This window comes from Anabrus simplex, chromosome 5 (assembly GCF_040414725.1).
Source record: "Anabrus simplex isolate iqAnaSimp1 chromosome 5, ASM4041472v1, whole genome shotgun sequence".
Lineage (NCBI taxonomy): Eukaryota > Metazoa > Arthropoda > Insecta > Orthoptera > Tettigoniidae > Anabrus > Anabrus simplex.
In genome coordinates, this window is record NC_090269.1 from 19,351,267 (window position 1) to 19,371,093 (window position 19,827).

The following is a 19,827-nucleotide window of genomic DNA, read 5'->3' on the forward strand; positions in this document are numbered from 1 at the left end:
ACCTGCATCAATTCTTTAATATTTGAAATAAAAAATCCATTAATTCCTATTTTCTATAAAAAGAAATTAAGTATGGTACTCTAAATCTCCTACTTTCCTTCCAGCAATCATCCACCATTTCACATCCCTCAGCCCCACCTTAGGCATTTTTTATTTTATATACTGTTTATTTTTTAGTAATTTTTTCCTCCATGTTTGCTTTGCACCATTTTGAAAACAAATGAACATCTCAACTCTTTCCCATCAACATCATTCTGTTCATACTTGTTTCAGTTGAGCTGAGTTCTAGAAGATTCCTCTAGTGTTGACATTTTAGTGTTTCACCTGGTCTTCTGCGAGGTGCAGTCTTTCAATTGGAGGAAAGCTGAGAGCTTGCACAGGACATGTGATTTTGATGAGTGTTTATAAACTTTTACTTGTCTTGAATTTCATGCTTGTTTCATATTGTCCCCTTCAAATTAGTGTCAGAATAAGCATTTTATTATGTGTCTTCACTGGCTAGAAACATTCATTTCATTGGGAGTGCAGTGTTAAATTTTATTTAAGAATAGCTGTGTATTAAGTCAGGAAAGTGGTTTGACCAGTTTTGTGCAAATGCAGACTCTACCGGGAGGTACACCCCAACATCGCACATTTAAATCTAGCGCCTAAAAGAACTCCTCTACTGGAGAAAGCGTGAAATTGAAACTACACCAACTTATTAATTTATCCAGAAGATGTCACCACTAAAATATGATATAATTTTGTTATTGTGAAGATTCCTGAACTGACTGAATTTCTACTTGTCTTGTTTGCCATTCATCAAGAAGTTTGGACTTTCTTCCATAGATGTCTCAAAAAAAAACAAAACTATGATCATGCATCCTGGATTTAAAGATGTATTTATAAGTTTTTTTTACTAATTGATGTTCATTTATTTTTGGGTTGGCAATATTTATCTTTTCTCCCGCCAGTTTTCAATTCAGCCAATCCCTAATTTCTGTAATTAATTTTCTACCAATCACAGTCTTCTTCTTCTTTGATAACTTTTAAATTAACCAATAAAACGAGAGGGTGTGGCTAGTTTAATCTTGAATGGTCTCAAACTTTCCCCGAGGGTTTATAAACTGTGGATTTTCATGTCTCTTGGCCAATTGATCATCATCTTACTGAGTGAGTGTGTCAAGCAGGAGGCCTCTTCGTCAGCTGCTAGAGCTTCTATAAGGTAAGGACCACATAACAATCTCTCTTTCTTTCTTGCTAGCTCCGCAGTTTAACACGAGGGACAGGTCCGAATCATCACCTATGTAACCTACTTTTCTGAAAATGTAATTTCTGCCAGCGTATGTAATAACTTCATAAAATCTTTAAGTGTAAATCGGGGATAGAGAGTGATGTACCCTCTCCAGCTCCCCTTCATCTTGGTTTGAGGTGACTAAGTTTATTGCGGTTTTTTTCATTCTGTAATGTGGAAAATTACTTTATTCACGAGTCACCTCAGTAGTTTGGCAATAGCCCCTGTTTCATTGGCCTAGTGCCCTTTAGGTTTTAAGAATTCATATCTACGAGTGCAAGTACACGCCTCCATTCAATTTGTGTTTCGTGCCATTTACTTAACCCGTTCTTTTCTGCAACGGCCCAATAGGTTGGGTACTAGATACCCCTGTTTCAAATTTGTAAGTTGTGCCTTGATGACGAGTGATGGTAATTTTCTGATATTGCCTTGAATAGGCTTGGAAAACTGAGAACACGTCAGCTCTTTTCAAGTGTTGTAAAAGTGCCTCTGGGAGGCTTGATATTGTAAGTTGGGAGCAAATGCTCCATGTATTGAGGGATTTCTGCCCTTGAGTAAATTTGTGCTCCTTTGTAAGTTTGAGCTAGGAGCTCAAGAATTGTAAAGCGAGGGGCTTGAAGCACAGATTTTTAAACGGTTACTAAATTTTGGATTTTCTTGTCTTGTCTAAACTTTATCATTGTACCTGACATTTCATTGTTATGAAAATCTGCTAAGGTTGAATTTAAGAAAATGTAACCTTCAGTTTAAGTTTTAAATTCTTTTCTTGACATTGTAGTTAGACCCATTCATCCCGGCACCTTCTTTCACCTCTGCAGTCCACAAATACCCCGGAACACAGACTATTGATTATTTTGATTACTGATTATTTTAGCCTGTCGATCGATGCCATATGCTAGTCAAGAAACCAACGAGGAAATTTTCAAGGTTGCTTCCGACTGTACGCTGCAGATGTCGAAGCTTGCTCTGAGCCCAGGTATTTCTAGAAGGATTAAAGCCTATCACAGAACATCAAGACGATCAATTATGTGTTAGGAAAGTGCCACATCTCCACAGCTGAGGACATATAAGCTTGGGATTACAATGAATAAATCCCTTTTCTTCTTACGTTATCGTATCGTTGCAGATTTTCGTGAGCTTCAAGTTCTTCGTCAAGACATTTATTCAACGTGTTTGTATCTGAACAATATCTAAAGCTGTTTGTGTTAGTTTCAGCCATCACTGAAACTCAAGAATGAAGAGGACCTCTACAATTCAGGATAATCATCTACACTAGGATGCTTTGCCTATCTTCAAGAGGAGCCGATAATTCATCAATGGAAATGGACTTAGCCGTCATCATGCCCTGCTAAATGTAGGCATCTTCTAACATGAGGGAGAAAGTGATCCGTATGACCTGCATCATGCGAGCAGATTCAACCAACATGGAGAGATCGAGTTACATTGCTAATTTAAGTACACTTACATTGAGTGTGAATGTAATTTGGAGTCTATTGGTGTAGTTTGCTCTAGAATGTCTTCCGAGATTATCTCTAATTTCCATGCAAATGCTTCAACTTTATATATAAACGTAATAGACCTCTCGGATAAAATATAATTTTATTAAAATAATTCCAGATTTATAAAGTCGTGTGGGACAGAATTTGTGTTGTGTCTTATATGATAAATTTCAGTGTGCATTTCATCTCATACATTTCTATGGATTTATGCAGGATAGTGTCATCGAATTCAGAGTTGAATTCAAATTTATGGTAGAACTGAAAAATTACCCCTAATAATAATAATAAAAAATTTCAAAACTGGGTTAAACAATGGATTAACGGTCATGAGTGTTAAATATATTTGTTGTTCTTGTGATATATTTAATGTGTGCTCTGTTAATGAAGTATGAGCCTGGAATACAGCGATCCTGCGGGATTAATTTGCGGATTATTTTGGGTTACCATGCATTCTGTGAATTTTAAGCACATGTTAAGTGATATTTATGAGATTTAGGGATAATAATAATAATAATAATAATAATTTATAGTGACTCATTGACCACGTATCCGGTGACATTGATGTCTAACCCTACTGATGTGCATGATGATTGTTGACCAGTTCTTCTGATTATAAAACTGTTGAATTTCTATTGATCGATGTTGTAATACTCCTGCTATTTTCTTTAAAATTGATTGCCAATATTCGATCACATGTCACTGATTGTCGAACGTAATGACTTACCAGATAAAGTCATCTGACTATTCCATTGATAGGATATTAGGAAAAAAATCAGAATGTAAAATTAAATTCTAGAATTTGTCTGTAAATAGTATAAATAAAATACGTGTATCATATGTGTGAATGTGTAATGAATGATGTAGTTAGAAATATTTTTCTTATGTGATTTACTGACATGTGGTCTTGACCATGCGTGTTCACCACGGTGGGCTCAGGTTATTTCGGCATTGTTGGCGCTAATTTATCTTGTGGAAACAATTGTGTTTAGTAAATTTTATAGCATATTTAAGTCAAATTCTACATTGTCGTGATCTTAAAAATGAATATGCCCGTACTATTTCAACCTTGCACATGCAAGGTTTTGTAAAATCCAATTTAACCAGTGTAAAATTTATAAGGTGTTTGTAACATTAACTTGTAAATGTCATAAATTATTTTCAAACTCATTTTGAATGATTTTCAAGGAAAGATAGCTTCTTTGCTTATTGTTTTAAGGAGCCTAACATTGAAGGTCATCGGCCCAATTCCTTTTTTTTTTTCAAGTTGCTTTACAGTTCAACAACAATAAAGGTGTTTTAATTTGTTCCACCTATTCAATACTTTTATTTTCACTTATAGTGGTTACATAAATAGACTCTTAGTTAAATGGGACATGTAACAGTTACAACACCGGACTCAGAGCCAACAGATGGGCAGCAACCAACACAACAGCAGATAACAAATAACAACTTCCACTAACATAAAACATTATTTCTGTATCTACTGACATTTCCTGGCAAGGTTTCAGCCAATTGTATTACCTACCGGTGCTAAGGGCCACTTACAATTTTTCAACAGATGCTTCTGTCTCACTTTATGCTGACGAATTTCATCAGTGGACTTGGAAAGATTGTATTTATGACAATCATGTTTATGCTTGTGTTCACGCCCTCATGTCGTTGGCTTTATATTATTACCACTTTGGTTTTCCACTAATATTTTAAATGAACTGTTTTTTAAATAGAATTTTAATGGAAGAAGTTTTAGTCTTCCACAAGATTATAGTTTAATCATAGACAGTTTTCCATTAGCATCTTCATATATTGTATCATTTTTCACATTTTTATGTTCCAAATTTTAATAACTGGCTAAACTTTTAGCTTCCACTTTTAATATTAGTTGTATTCTTGATGATTGTTTTTAGGCTGAAGATGCCCTTAATTGAGGGCGAAACATGTCCCATTTAAGTAAGAGTCTATTTATGTAACCACTATAAGTGAAAATAAAAGTATTGAATAGATGGAACAAATTAAAACATCTTTATTGTTGTTGAACTGTAAATATTCAATACGGACCTAAAATGAGGTTTATAACATGTAATAAGTTGCTTTACGTCGCACCGACACAGATAGGTATTATAGCGACGATGGGACAGGAAGGGGCTAGGAGTGGGAAGGAAGTGGCTGTGGCCTTAATTAAGGTACAGCCCCAGCATTTACCTGGTGTGAAAATGGGAAACCGCGAAACTATCTTCAGGGCTGCCGACAGTGGGGTTTAAACCCACTATCTCCCGAATACTGGATACTGGCCGCACTTTAGCGACTGCAGCTATCGAGCTCGGTGATTGCTTCTTTAAGGGCATGATAATACTTGTAAAGTCCTAAATCAACATTATTATTTGAGATTACATTAATTAAAATATTCTCGAGGATGTGAATTATTCAAGTTTTCTCAGAAATTATTTCAACAGTATCAGTGAAATTTATCAACGATTAAGACGAGATGACAATGTAAATGCTTTCAATTACAAAGGATGGAACCTGGTAGACTGCCAAAAGAGATTCTTTGATACGAACTCAGAGGAAAAAGATCTGTAGAACGTCCAATAAAAAGATGGAGGGTAAATGCAAGACCGTAACGCGACATATGGCCCAATAATTGGAAGGAAGATGATGATGAACACTTTTCAGTGCATTATTATGTTATAAGCCCCAGCGGAATATGTTTTCATATTTCTTCTCTCGTGTTTATCATACCTGTAGGCCTACCCGTGGATTTACGATGTAAAATCCCATTATGTCGCTAATACGGTAGCCTGTATGTTTCTGTGCTGGTTGGTAGAGTGGTGTGTTGTATGCAGAGAAGTGTATTAACACAGATACCCAGTCCCCAAGCAAAGGGAATTAACTATAGATAGTTAAAATCCCCAGACTGGCCAGGAATCGAATCCAGGGCACTCTGAATCGAAGGCCAATATGCTGATCGTTCAGCCAAGGAGCCGGGCAAAACGAATACTCATCATGAAGAAGACAAAATGATTCAGATGTCCCTGGAATCCTTCAGTCCAATTGTCATTGTGACAACATATGCACCTCAAAACCTCTGCCTGAACTGATAAGACTTGAAATTTGAAGTTTGGCAGAAATACATCTAGGCAATTTCTGTCGTAAGATACAGACTAAAATCCTGACAGATTAAGAGCCATTCTTCCTAGAGCACGGGCCTAGTTATCTGAATATCCTGCACAATCAGCATTTACCATGACAACTATGGAGAGCTCTTAAAAATAAGGCCACTTTATATATTTTAGTAATAATTTATTAAATATTTTAACATTACATTCATAAAATAAACTGGATTGTTATTTTTAAAATTTTCTTTTGTTACTAGAAATTAAGAAAACAATGTCAATAAAGACTTGTAATACTGTTGTGATTATTGGGATTTGATTATTTGGACTCGGAAGACGGCGATCGGTTGTGTATGTAAAGTGTTTGTTCAATTGTTTGTTTTGGTTTTTGTTGGTTTTGGTTTTCCTCAGTATGTGAATTTTGGAATTGTTTGATTGGTTTGAAGTCGATATGATTTTAAAATTATTTGATTGTCATGGTAATTCTGGTGCATCCTGTACCACACGCGCCACATCGGCGTGGGAGATTTCCGGTTTCGTAAAGTTGCACCAATTTCGTAATTTTTTCTAGAGGCTTCCTAAATGTTCCTTGTCAGCACTATTTTTTCTGCGCTCCTATTGGAGAAAATAAAAGGAAATGTGATTGGTAGGTGAAGGAAATCATCGTACGCTCATTGGCCGTGGTAATATTTCATAATTTCCGGGGAGAAGCGTTGTCGCTGGAGCCTTGCTCTGCGAGGCGTCTTTTCTGTTTGACCACTGAAGGGAACGGTCACCTTCCAAGGCACGGGTCTTCTTGGCCCCGCCATCCGGTAAGCACTGATTATTATTTTCTTTTTAACTTTTCTGGTATTCAGTTTCAGATGTAGTGTTTCATTTAATTTATCTTGCCGGAGCGTACCCGTGTTTCCTTCTGCTTCCAAATGTTATAATTATGACTTAGCCGTTTCGGTAAGTCGCCTCACTTTGTTAAGAGATAGTTCCCGTTTGTTGTTTTGTAAATTAAATGTTATACGCCTTTCGAAGTAATCTTTATAAGTAAATTTTTTTTCTCGGGACTATCTCATTCATTAATTCCGCTTCATCGTGGATTATTCATCTTTAGGTCGGGTACCCTTTCTCAGAAGTGTTTTTGAGGGGGCTACCCACCGAAGATGCTCGGCTCCATGATTACACGTAAATTATTTTTCCTCCTTTGATGTATCTCTTCAGTTTAGTATAACGTTACCTTCCTTTATTTATTTCGAACTGTTTTGGGTTTTTGAAGGTAACGCCACGACAGTGGAACGTCATGAGTGATGTTCCGGTATAAAATAATTTTCATGACTAAATGCTACCCTCATGTAAATTGTAATGGTTGTTGAAATTATGCCGTCATTATTTTAATTGTATCTTGGTTATTGCTTTATATATGAAATCGAATCTAACTTGTTAAGTAAAGTTTAGGATTACATTGACTTCGCTTCTTCAGTGTTACCAATACCTTCCACCGCCTGGATATGGTTCCCAGCCGTTTCCCGGTTATCCTTTCTTAATAGTCATGTTGGTTAAACTGTTTGTTTATTTCCTGTGATTAATGTGCTTGCAAATTTAATTTCGTACATGTTTACATGCCTAGTGTACAGTACTTTTGGTGAAAGCATTACGGTAGCAAACATTTTCGCTTCATTAAACCTATTAATTGTAACCTTACCCTTTGGAGAGGTTGCAGTATGAAGAAGCGAAGTCAATGTAATCCTAAACTTTACTTAACAAGTTAGATTCGATTTCATATATAAAGCAATAACCAAGATACAATTAAAATAATGATGGCATAATTTCAACAACCATTACAATTTACATGAGGGTAGCATTTAGTCATGAAAATTATTTTATACCGGAACATCACTCATGACGTTCCACTGTCGTGGCGTTACCTTCAAAAACCCAAAACAGTTCGAAATAAATAAAGGAAGGTAACGTTATACTAAACTGAAGAGATACATCAAAGGAGGAAAAATAATTTACGTGTAATCATGGAGCCGAGCATCTTCGGTGGGTAGCCCCCTCAAAAACACTTCTGAGAAAGGGTACCCGACCTAAAGATGAATAATCCACGATGAAGCGGAATTAATGAATGAGATAGTCCCGAGAAAAAAAATTTACTTATAAAGATTACTTCGAAAGGCGTATAACATTTAATTTACAAAACAAAAAAAGGGGACTATCTCTTAACAAAGTGAGGCGACTTACCGAAACGGCTAAGTCATAATTATAACATTTGGAAACAGAAGGAAACACGGGTACGCTCCGGCAAGATAAATTAAATGAAACACTACATCTGAAACTGAATACCAGAAAAGTTAAAAAGAAAATAATAATCAGTGCTTACCGGATGGCGGGGCCAAGAAGACCCGTGCCTTGGAAGGTGACCGTTCCCTTCAGTGGTCAAACAGAAAAGACGCCTCGCAGAGCAAGGCTCCAGCGACAACGCTTCTCCCCGGAAATTATGAAATATTACCACGGCCAATGAGTGTACGATGATTTCCTTCACCTACCAATCACATTTCCTTTTATTTTCTCCAATAGGAGCGCAGAAAAAATAGTGCTGACAAGGAACATTTAGGAAGCCTCTAGAAAAAATTACGAAATTGGTGCAACTTTACGAAACCGGAAATCTCCCACGCCGATGTGGCGCGTGTGGTACAGGATGCACCAGAATTACCATGACAATCAAATAATTTTAAAATCATATCGACTTCAAACCAATCAAACAATTCCAAAATTCACATACTGAGGAAAACCAAAACCAACAAAAACCAAAACAAACAATTGAACAAACACTTTACATACACAACCGATCGCCGTCTTCCGAGTCCAAATAATCAAATCCCAATAATCACAACATACATACTGCAACCTCTCCAAAGGGTAAGGTTACAATTAATAGGTTTAATGAAGCGAAAATGTTTGCTACCGTAATGCTTTCACCAAAAGTACTGTACACTAGGCATGTAAACATGTACGAAATTAAATTTGCAAGCACATTAATCACAGGAAATAAACAAACAGTTTAACCAACATGACTATTAAGAAAGGATAACCGGGAAACGGCTGGGAACCATATCCAGGCGGTGGAAGGTATTGGTAACACTGAAGAAGCGAAGTCAATGTAATCCTAAACTTTACTTAACAAGTTAGATTCGATTTCATATATAAAGCAATAACCAAGATACAATTAAAATAATGACGGCATAATTTCAACAACCATTACAATTTACATGAGGGTAGCATTTAGTCATGAAAATTATTTTATACCGGAACATCACTCATGACGTTCCACTGTCGTGGCGTTACCTTCAAAAACCCAAAACAGTTCGAAATAAATAAAGGAAGGTAACGTTATACTAAACTGAAGAGATACATCAAAGGAGGAAAAATAATTTACGTGTAATCATGGAGCCGAGCATCTTCGGTGGGTAGCCCCCTCAAAAACACTTCTGAGAAAGGGTACCCGACCTAAAGATGAATAATCCACGATGAAGCGGAATTAATGAATGAGATAGTCCCGAGAAAAAAAATTTACTTATAAAGATTACTTCGAAAGGCGTATAACATTTAATTTACAAAACAACAAACGGGAACTATCTCTTAACAAAGTGAGGCGACTTACCGAAACGGCTAAGTCATAATTATAACATTTGGAAGCAGAAGGAAACACGGGTACGCTCCGGCAAGATAAATTAAATGAAACACTACATCTGAAACTGAATACCAGAAAAGTTAAAAAGAAAATAATAATCAGTGCTTACCGGATGGCGGGGCCAAGAAGACCCGTGCCTTGGAAGGTGACCGTTCCCTTCAGTGGTCAAACAGAAAAGACGCCTCGCAGAGCAAGGCTCCAGCGACAACGCTTCTCCCCGGAAATTATGAAATATTACCACGGCCAATGAGCGTACGATGATTTCCTTCACCTACCAATCACATTTCCTTTTATTTTCTCCAATAGGAGCGCAGAAAAAATAGTGCTGACAAGGAACATTTAGGAAGCCTCTAGAAAAAATTACGAAATTGGTGCAACTTTACGAAACCGGAAATCTCCCACGCCGATGTGGCGCGTGTGGTACAGGATGCACCAGAATTACCATGACAATCAAATAATTTTAAAATCATATCGACTTCAAACCAATCAAACAATTCCAAAATTCACATACTGAGGAAAACCAAAACCAACAAAAACCAAAACAAACAATTGAACAAACACTTTACATACACAACCGATCGCCGTCTTCCGAGTCCAAATAATCAAATCCCAATAATCACAACAAATACCATTGTGATTTCTGAAATTGCTTTTCATTGTGAGCATGATGGATAATCACACGATAACATGAAAGAAAATCCACAAATATACTTTTTAATAATACAGTATTACTTTGTATAAAATAATTTTATCAATGAATGTTAAATTAGAATTGAAAACCGATAAGCTGTTCAAATTGTGGTGTGCCAATGTTCGAACAGCAAGCTACCACTGCCACAGATCATAATTATAATAAGTGAAACAAACAAAACTCAGGAACATTGTAAAAATATAGGCCCAATGAAAGTGCAGACATGATCTCCTTAGTAAATCTTCATTCTCAAACATAAAATTCACTGGGATTTTGCCTTCACATAGCCTGCTTTCATATACTTGAGAACTATAAACATAAATGTAAAATTTGGTTGATTACCAGAACAGGACAGAAAGAGTGCGCGATGATTTGCTCAGAAGTTAACAACACCTAGAGCCATAAGTGTCTGGCCTATTGCTTTGTTTGCTGAGATCTGTATGAAGAGATCATTTGAAACTCGTGTACTATAAGATTAAATAATACTTCTCAGTAAATCAAAATTAATAAATCTAAAGAAAGACAATACCTTATTGTGCCAACTGACAGCACAGAATATTGCAATGTGATGTCCTCTTGTATGAGCACATAGTCCAATCATATAAATTAAATGTCTTCTTCTATATCTCAGAAAGAAACATAAAAGGAAACATTCAAGTATTTAGAGGACACTTCCACTTGCCTGTTAATTATAGTTGGATCACACGAATGATTCATCATACTTGCTGAGGGATAGATTGCAGTAGCAATTCTCACTTGACTTTCTGTAACTACACCATGATGGTGTTGATCTGAAGCAGTATCCAGTTTAGTGATGGCATGTCCATTGCACACAAGCTGAGCTATATGACGCAGTATAAGGCCACCAACAAATACCATTTCTTTAGTGACATTGAAGCCAACTGCTGAGTTAGATCCACCTTTTTCACTATCTCTATGAGGTGAGGGCTCTGCATACTTTTCAAAGTAATCACTGTGGTAGCGCAGATACAAAGTCAACAAGGCAGCAGTCTGAAATTAAAAAAAACAAAACATGGAATGTACTTTTATATATTTTAAAAATAAGTAACATCCTTGGTAAGTAGCTTCATTAAATTTGTATACTGTAGGAAGATCTGAGGTATATGCATTAAATTTTTTTTTGAAAATTCACAACTTGAAATAAAACAGACAGACCTATTAAATCCTGAGTTGCAACTTATTTGGGTAAAATTAATCTGATAGTAAAATTGAAAAAAATAAAATAGGGACCCTCTTTGGAGGCAGCCCTACCCAGGGTTAGAAATGAAGACCTCAACGGCATCTATGGCCGAGAAGATGGACTTCGGTATGGTGGAGATGGCAGAAGGGGCAAACCAATAGCGTCTGTACTCCAGAGGAGCAGCTACGAAAAGCATCTGTCTCCATGTTACAGTCTAATTTTGAACCTGGCAGTAGGTATAAAATGCCTTTAGGTGTGGCGAGCCCATCGTAACAATAGCCTATATGGATAAAGCAGATATGGTGGCTCAGAAAAGGTTAGGGCGTTCCCTGCTAAAAGCAACGCGCAGCTCTTCGGGTGCTGGGGGAACTGTGAGAAGTGGGCAACCAGAACCAAACTACATCAAGATTGCGACAGTAAATGTCTTGACACTGACGGGAAGAACTGGTTGACTTCATGAAAGAAAAAGATATAGCCATACTTGGACTGTGTGAGACCAAGAAGAGGGGTACAGGAGAGATTCCTCTGAAAGAAGGATACAGGCTGTATTACAGCAGTGGACCTGAGGCAACAAATGGAGTGGCCATCATACTTCTATTTCAGTTGTATGCCTCACAAACGGGTTGCATAGATGAACATCTAGAGGACTTTTTAGAGGAAGTGGAGAGACATATAGAAGACTAGCTGATGTACCCGTGCTTCGCTATGGGATTCTCAGAAAGACAAGGAAAGGAAGATGTTGTAAGGCCCTTTGGATATGGAAATGTTAATCCAGAAGGCAAGTTGTTGGTGGATTTTTGCATGAGGAACCAAATGATTGTTGGAAACACCTGGTTTAAGAAGAAGAACAGTCAGAAGATTACAAGGTATGGTTGGGGAGACAGACGACAGACGAACAAAGACTATGATTGATTATATAATCATACAGAAAGAACACCGGAAGAACCTTTTAGATGTTACAACCATGCCTGAAGAAGCCTTTGGTGGAGATCATAGAGTTGTGATAGGAAAACTGAAAGTGGGAAAGATTGAAAAACCCCCATTAAGAAAAGAATTAAAGTACGGAAGTTAAAGGAGAAAAGCAAACAAGAAGAAATTCAAAGGGAAATAATACCCTTGGTACCCAGGATGGAGATGGGGAATATTGAAGATGAAGCACTGGTTGGATGTGCAGAAAAGGTATGGGGTAGAACATCAGGAAATGTGAAAGACAAAGAGAGACACTGGTAGAATGATAGGGTAAAGATTAAAGTGAAGGAAAAGAAAATGCATGGAAAACATCTAAGACTGAAGAAAGTAGAAGAAAATAGTGGAGACAAAAAACTTGACCAAGAAAGTAGTGGAGGAAGAAAAGAAGAAAAGCTGGGCCTTATTCACACAGAAATTGAGAGATGATATGCGCAAAAGCAAGAAATTACTGTATGGTATTTTAAGAAACAAAAAGAGAAATCAAGTAAACACCAGATTTTTGAAGGATGAAGGTGGCATAATATTAACAAAGCCAGAAGAAATAAGAAATAGATGGAGAGAGTATTTTCAGAAGTTGCTGAACATGAGAACTAATGACAGTCATTCAAAGGACGACCAGGAAAAGCAATTAGTTGATGAAGAAATGGATAAAGAAATTACAAAGAATGAGATTGAAAAGGCAGTAAGAAAGATGAAGAATGGAAAAACTGCTGGAATAGATGAAATTTCAGTGGAGATGATAAAGGCAGCTAGAGCTGTGGGCCTACAGTGGACATATCGAGTCCTCAGGATTGTCTGGGAAAATAAGGAGGTCCCTGAGGATTGGCAAAAAGGAATAATCATACCAATTTTCCAAGTATTCAAGAACTACAAGGGAGTTACTCTGATATCCAATATTGCTAAGATAATGGAGAGGATACTAGAAAGTACTGGAAAGGTTGAGGGTTGAAAATCAGATACAGGAAAATCAGTTTGGTTTCAGAAGTGGAAGGTCAACAATAGAGCTCATTTTCATTATGAGACAACTAATGGAAAAGTAATGGGAGTATGGGAATGATACAGTGATGACATTCATTGACATTGAAAATGCATATGACAGTGTCTCCAGGACTAAAGTTTGGGACAGTCTAGTGCAAAAAGAAATTGGACAAGGATTAATAAAAATGATCGTGGCAATGTACAAAGAATGTTGTAGTTGCATGCAAGCACAAGTTGGCAGGACAAGTTGGTTCAAAATTACTAGTGGGCTGAGACAGGGAACTGTTCTATCACCAATCCTGTTTACAATAGTAATGGATGACATCATGAGAACTGCAAAAGCAACATATGGAGGAAGAGAAATGAACACCATGTTATTTGCAGATGATATTGTGATTTGGGGAGAAAAGGACATGAAGGTTCAAGAACAGTTGGATGTGGTGAACCGGAAGATCGAAGAATGCGGATTGAAAATAAGTGCAGAAAAGAGTAAAACTCTTGTTGTGACTAGAGGGGAGAAAGAAGGGAAAGGTCAGATTAGACTTGCTGACAAGCCCCTGGAAGTAGCGGAGACGTTCAAATACCTGGGGAGTGAATTAATGGAGAATGCTCGACTGGATACTGAGATTAGTACAAAGATTCAAGCTGGAAGCTGTTTCTATCATAGTGTAAGAAACATGTTATGGGACAAAGATGTGCCAATGGAAGCAAAGAAACTATGTACAAGGTGTATTATGTACCCATAACAACTTACGGAGCAGAAACTTGGACAATGGACGAAGAAGGATGAGAGTCAAATAAGCCTACAGGCAGCCGAAATGAAGTTCTTGAGGAGTATGAAACAGAAGAGTAGAAGAGACAAAAAAAAAGGAATGAGAAAATCCGGGAAGAAATTGGAGTGGAAAAAATGAATGATAGAATAGAGAAGAGCCGACTAAGATGGTTTGGGCACATAAAGCGAATGAGCGACGAAAGAATGCCAAAAAAGGTGATGGAAATGCAAATGCAAGGAAGGAGAGGCCGTGGATGACCACGATTGAGATGGAAGGACACAATCCAATGCAGTATTATAGAAAGAAACCTGGACTGGGATACAGTGTTGGAGGAGGAGTGGTGGAAAGACCGAAGAATGTGGAGAGGAACCATATTTGCCCCTACCCGGCTACAGCTGGATAAAGGGAAATGATGATGATGATGACCTATCAAATCATAACATGTTCTGAACACTTCAGGATTTAACAAAAATCCAGTAGCTATAAAATTTATTCCAAACATGAAAGAACTTTGTGTTACTTTTCCATTCCTAACTTGGCATTATATTTTATGTACCATGCTTGGCATTATATTTTATGTACCATTCTAAAAATTGGCACCTCTGTCAAGCCAAATGGATTATCCAGCCATCACTTACACTTAACAAATAGGCTATGTTATAGTTTAAAATGAATCCATAATAATTTTCAGTGCTTTGGATCAGATGCCTGATCTTTGTTCCTTGTCATTTTTTTGGCCATGAAAGTGTTTCCTGAATATCATTACAGAAACTGCACACTTATTAATAGATTTCTTTTTTTACAATTTGCTTTACATCGCAGATAGTTCCTATGGTGGTGATGATGATGCTTGTTGTTTAAGGGGCCTAACATCTAGGTAATCGGCCTCTAATGGTAAGAAATGAGACGAAATGTAATGACAATTAAAAAGTCCAAAACTCATCACCTGACCAGAATTCAAAACATGATGAAGTATGAATGGATGAATATGAATTTAAAATAATCAGCGGATCCAACTCGCAAGGTTGAAAGTTAAAAATAGTTCCAAAATTAATTCACTGACTAGGAAAAAAAAAAAAAAAAAAAAAAAAAAAAGAGACGAACAACGATTATGAACTTAAAACAATCAGTGATTTGACCTGCAATGCCCCACCTTCCCAAAAACTAACTTAAAACGATAGTATATACTGACCAAGGGGCTGCTTTCTAAGCACAATCCTGAATCTTTTTTTTTTTTTTTTTTTTTTTGCTAGGGGCTTTACGTCGCACCGACACAGATAGGTCTTATGGCGACGATGGGATAGGAAAGGCCTAGGAGTTGGAAGGAAGCGGCCGTGGCCTTAATTAATCCTGAATCTATGATGCTTGTTGTCTAAAGGGGTCCAAAATCCAGGTCAATGGCCGCTCAAATGGTATTTATTGCTAGTAAAGAAGAAACATGGTATTTCTCATGTAGTGGTATTAATCATGAGTAACAAAGACTTAGAGTGTTCCACACATTGTGGTACTATGCACAGGTAACACAGACCGATGGTGTTTCTCACATTACGGCGCCACTCATAGGCAACACAAACCCATGGTGTTCCTCACATAGGAGTACTAATCACAGGGACTCATACTATTCAGTGGTGTTCCTCACATAATTGGTACTACAGTGACTATACTGTATGTACAGTGTGGCCAATGAATGCTTCATTCTAACTGGCTCCGCCATGTTATAGCCAAATGTCCCGTCAGTTGATTTAAACGTATGTATTTCGCACAGGGTAAGCTCACTCTTAATTCAATTTAAGCGTAATACAGGCTACCTGTTTTAACTTAAATACCATGAAAAGATGTTTTTATTAAACAAGGGGATAGTAATTTTATGGAGGCCAAGGCAGGAAATGCCAGATCTCTCCGTTAATATTCGCCGTATTAAAAACCTATACATAACAAAAGTTGTTTTGAATTTAATTTATAATCTTTTACATTTTGTGAAATTTTACCATGTAAGGAAAAATAACAGATTTTCACGATTATATTATTTTCCAAAAATGTCCAAATATTCCCGAAAATATCTATTTTATCTAAAACCTATAAATAACAAAAGTTACAGGAAGGGTCATTCGCGATGATATCATGATTGATATATTCTCGAATTTAAGCTTTTATGGCTATTCATCTCTTAAAGGACATAGTTATAAGTGTCGCCTAGCATCAAGTTGAATTTTTCCACACATTATAGTAACAATAATAGTCTGACTCCATGGCTGAATGATCAGCATACTATCCTTCGGTTCAGAGGTCCCGGGTTTGATTCCCAGCCGGGTGGAGTATTTTAATACCTCGGGCTTGGGGACTGGTTTAACCCAACACTCTACTCTTCATATTCAGACAACACACCACACTACAAGCCACCACAGAAACACGCAATAGTGATTACATCCCTCCATATAGGATTGGCATCAGGAAGAGCATCCGGCCGTTAAACAATGCAAAATCCACATGTGTGACGCATTTTGCACGTACAACTCCACAGTTGTGGGAAGAGTGGTAGAAAACAGAAGAAGGTAATGATAACAGTAATAACAATGTATTAGCAAAACTGATGGTTGCAAATAGGATGTTTAAATTACAGCGGATATCTACCAGCACTAATCAAACCGGGGCACAGAATTATTCGTACATCACGGGGTTGAACCGCGGGTGGTCGGTAACCGAGTCCTGAATACAAGTACTCCAAGACCAGGATAACTGCTTTATTTCACCGAGCAACAAGTAGTATTTTCTCAAACTATATTGTATAGTGATACCAATATTTAATTGCTCTTTGTGGGGATCAAACCATAGCTGTCATTAACAGAGCACTATACACAACTACCCCGGAATCATGGCAGTTGCTTGCTTTCACCAAAAAATAGTAGCGGGTTTTTGTTATTATTTATATCAGTACCACGAGTAGAACAATACAGTACATTATGTTAACTTATATTGCATTAACATAAATATGGAGCCAATTAATACAATTTTTTCTACACATCTGTTAACTAATCATATTATTTTCTACCTTCTGCATGCCTTAAAATTATATACATATGTCACACATAAAAATGTACATTTCTACGTATAGTCTGATGATACTGCGTTGTATATGCTGATATGTAAAACCATGGTAACCTGGAATATGGTAATGTTAATTTTTAAAATTTAAATGTAGGCTATTCAAGACAATGAGCATACTATTTAATGCCACAAATATTATAATATAAATGTTATTATAGGCCTAGCTACCAACACAGAATTTCTAACCTCTTAAATCATTGTGGCCAGCCCCGCAGTGTAGGGGTAGCGTGCCTGCCTTTTACCCAGAGGCCCCAAGTTCGATTCCTGGCCAGGTCAGGGATTTTTACCTGGATCTGAGGGATGGTTCGAGGTCCACCCAGCCTGCGTGATTACAATTGAGGAGCTATCTGACGGTGAGACAGCAGCCCTGATCTAGATAACCAAGAATAATGGCCGAGAAGATTTGTCCTGCTAACCACACACGACACTTCATAATCTGCAGGCCTTCTGGATGAGCATCGGTCGCTTGGTAGGACAAGGCCTTTCGGGGCTGTTGGGCCGTGGGGTTTGGTTTTAAATCATTGTGACTTGTATACCACGTATAAATTGAAATTTTGAAGTCTTACGTCAGGCTCTGAATATAACAAATACTGATAGGCCTATATACACACAGTATAAGCAAAATAAATAACATTTTAAAACATTGAACTTGTCAATTCTTTATTGAAAATGAAATAGCGTATGGCTTTTAGTGCCAGGAGTGTCTTTCGATTTGACGCCCGTAGGCGTGTCGTGATGAGGATGAAATGATGATGAAGACGACACATACACCCAGTCCCTGTGTCAGTGAAATTAACCAATTATGGTTAAAATTCCCGACTCTGCTGGGAATCGAACCCGGGACTCTTATGACCAAAGGCCAGCAACACTAACCATTTAGCCATTTATCACTCTCCTTCATCAATCAGCTGACTGAATACTTGGCTAAAAGGCTGGACCCGACTTGGCCACACTGTACACATAGTCACTGCAGTGAGGACTAAACACAGGCAACGTAAACCCATAGTTTTGCTCACATTGTGGTACTAATCACAGGCAACACCCAGACCCGTGGTGTTTATTACAATGGAACTAATCATAGGCAACATAATCCCGTGGTGTTCCGCATATAGTGATACTAATCACGGGCACTGTAAAACGCATACCGATTCACCCTCTGTTGCCACTAACCACAAACCTAAAATCTGCCTAACATAGTGCTACTACTCGCAAGTAAAGGCGATGCATGGTGTTCCTCGCATGATGGTACTATTAATTACAAGTAGTCTCATTGTCCTAATTCAATCATTCCTTGGTCGCCCCTTACGACAGACAGAGGATACCGTGGGTGTATACTTCATCTGGGTCCCCCACCCACAGGTGGTCTTCTGGTGATGATGGGATAGGAAAGGGCTAGGAGTGGGAAGGAAGCAGCCGTGACCTTAATTAAGGTACAACCCTAGCATTTGCCTGGATGAAAATGGCCAACCATGGAAAACCATCTTCAAGGTTGCTGACAGTGAGTGGGGTTCTAATCCACCATCTCCCAAATGCAAGCTGACAACAATGTAACCCAAACCGTGCAGCCACTCAATCGGTATATGAACAGATATACTGACAATAAGAGAGTACAATGACTGACTGGTAAACGAGAGAAGGGAGCTCCAACTTACGGAACACTACCATGGCCCGTTTGGAAAACACTTAAAATGAACCCTTATGTTAAGGACAAAATACAGAGTGGTCAGAAACAATTGAATCGGGTATATGAGTTTTAGACCAGTGGTATTCAAACTTTTTGGTTGGTGTACCCCCCAACATCCAATTGTTTTACCTTCAAACCCCCGAAGTATGAGTATATTGTGATTATACCAGAAATAAGAAATGATTGTTGCTGGATGCAAATAATATCAATTATCATCATCATAATCTTCCACAGGTCACATGCCCTTCCTGTCATCACAGAATTTTCCACTGAAAATCTCACCTCAGCAATACCAGGAATCAAACCACGGTTGTCGGGATGACAGGCAAGCAACTAAGATGCCACACCACCCTGTTCTCCAATAATAACAATAATGTATTGTATATAATCATTGAAAACAACTATTTAATTACTTTTGGAAAAGTAAAACAAAAAATAATTGGTTTAAAGAAGTTCAGAATGATTTAGAAGAGCTGAATATTACAATGAAGCAAATTGAAAATAGAGAAGAAAAAAGGATTCCCAAGAACAAACAAATAAGATTGTCATTAAAAACTGTACAACACAAACAATATGTCATATCTGATGAAGAAAGGGTAGCTAGGTCAGCCAGAATAAAGAGGTTTTGGGAAAGGAAGAAGATGATGCAAGCTAAATCTTCAGTTAATTCTTTGTTAACGTAAATGTATTTGGGTTTGATTTAGGTGCTCCAATGTGGGCGTAAACTATGTAAATAAATATAATCATTGCTGGGCGAAGGAAACCTCGTAACTCCTTCGGAGTAAAGTTTATAGAAGAATTCCAAAACTGAGCGTTCAACAATGGCTGGAGAACTGTGCTTAAGGATAGCCCACTTATTCGA

General features: G+C 37.5%; 1 protein-coding gene across 5 annotated transcripts in view; it reads right to left on the reverse strand.

Annotated features, from left to right (window-relative positions):
* Window positions 1-19,827, reverse strand: part of LOC136873679 (SET and MYND domain-containing protein 4) — an 85,639-nt gene that overhangs the window by 16,944 nt on the left and 48,868 nt on the right. For all 5 annotated transcript variants that reach the window (XM_067146794.2, XM_067146792.2, XM_067146790.2 and 2 more), the window contains one exon: window positions 10,938-11,266. In XM_067146794.2, the coding sequence (XP_067002895.2) occupies window positions 10,938-11,266 (329 nt within the window). The remainder of the gene's footprint in view (window positions 1-10,937; window positions 11,267-19,827) is intronic.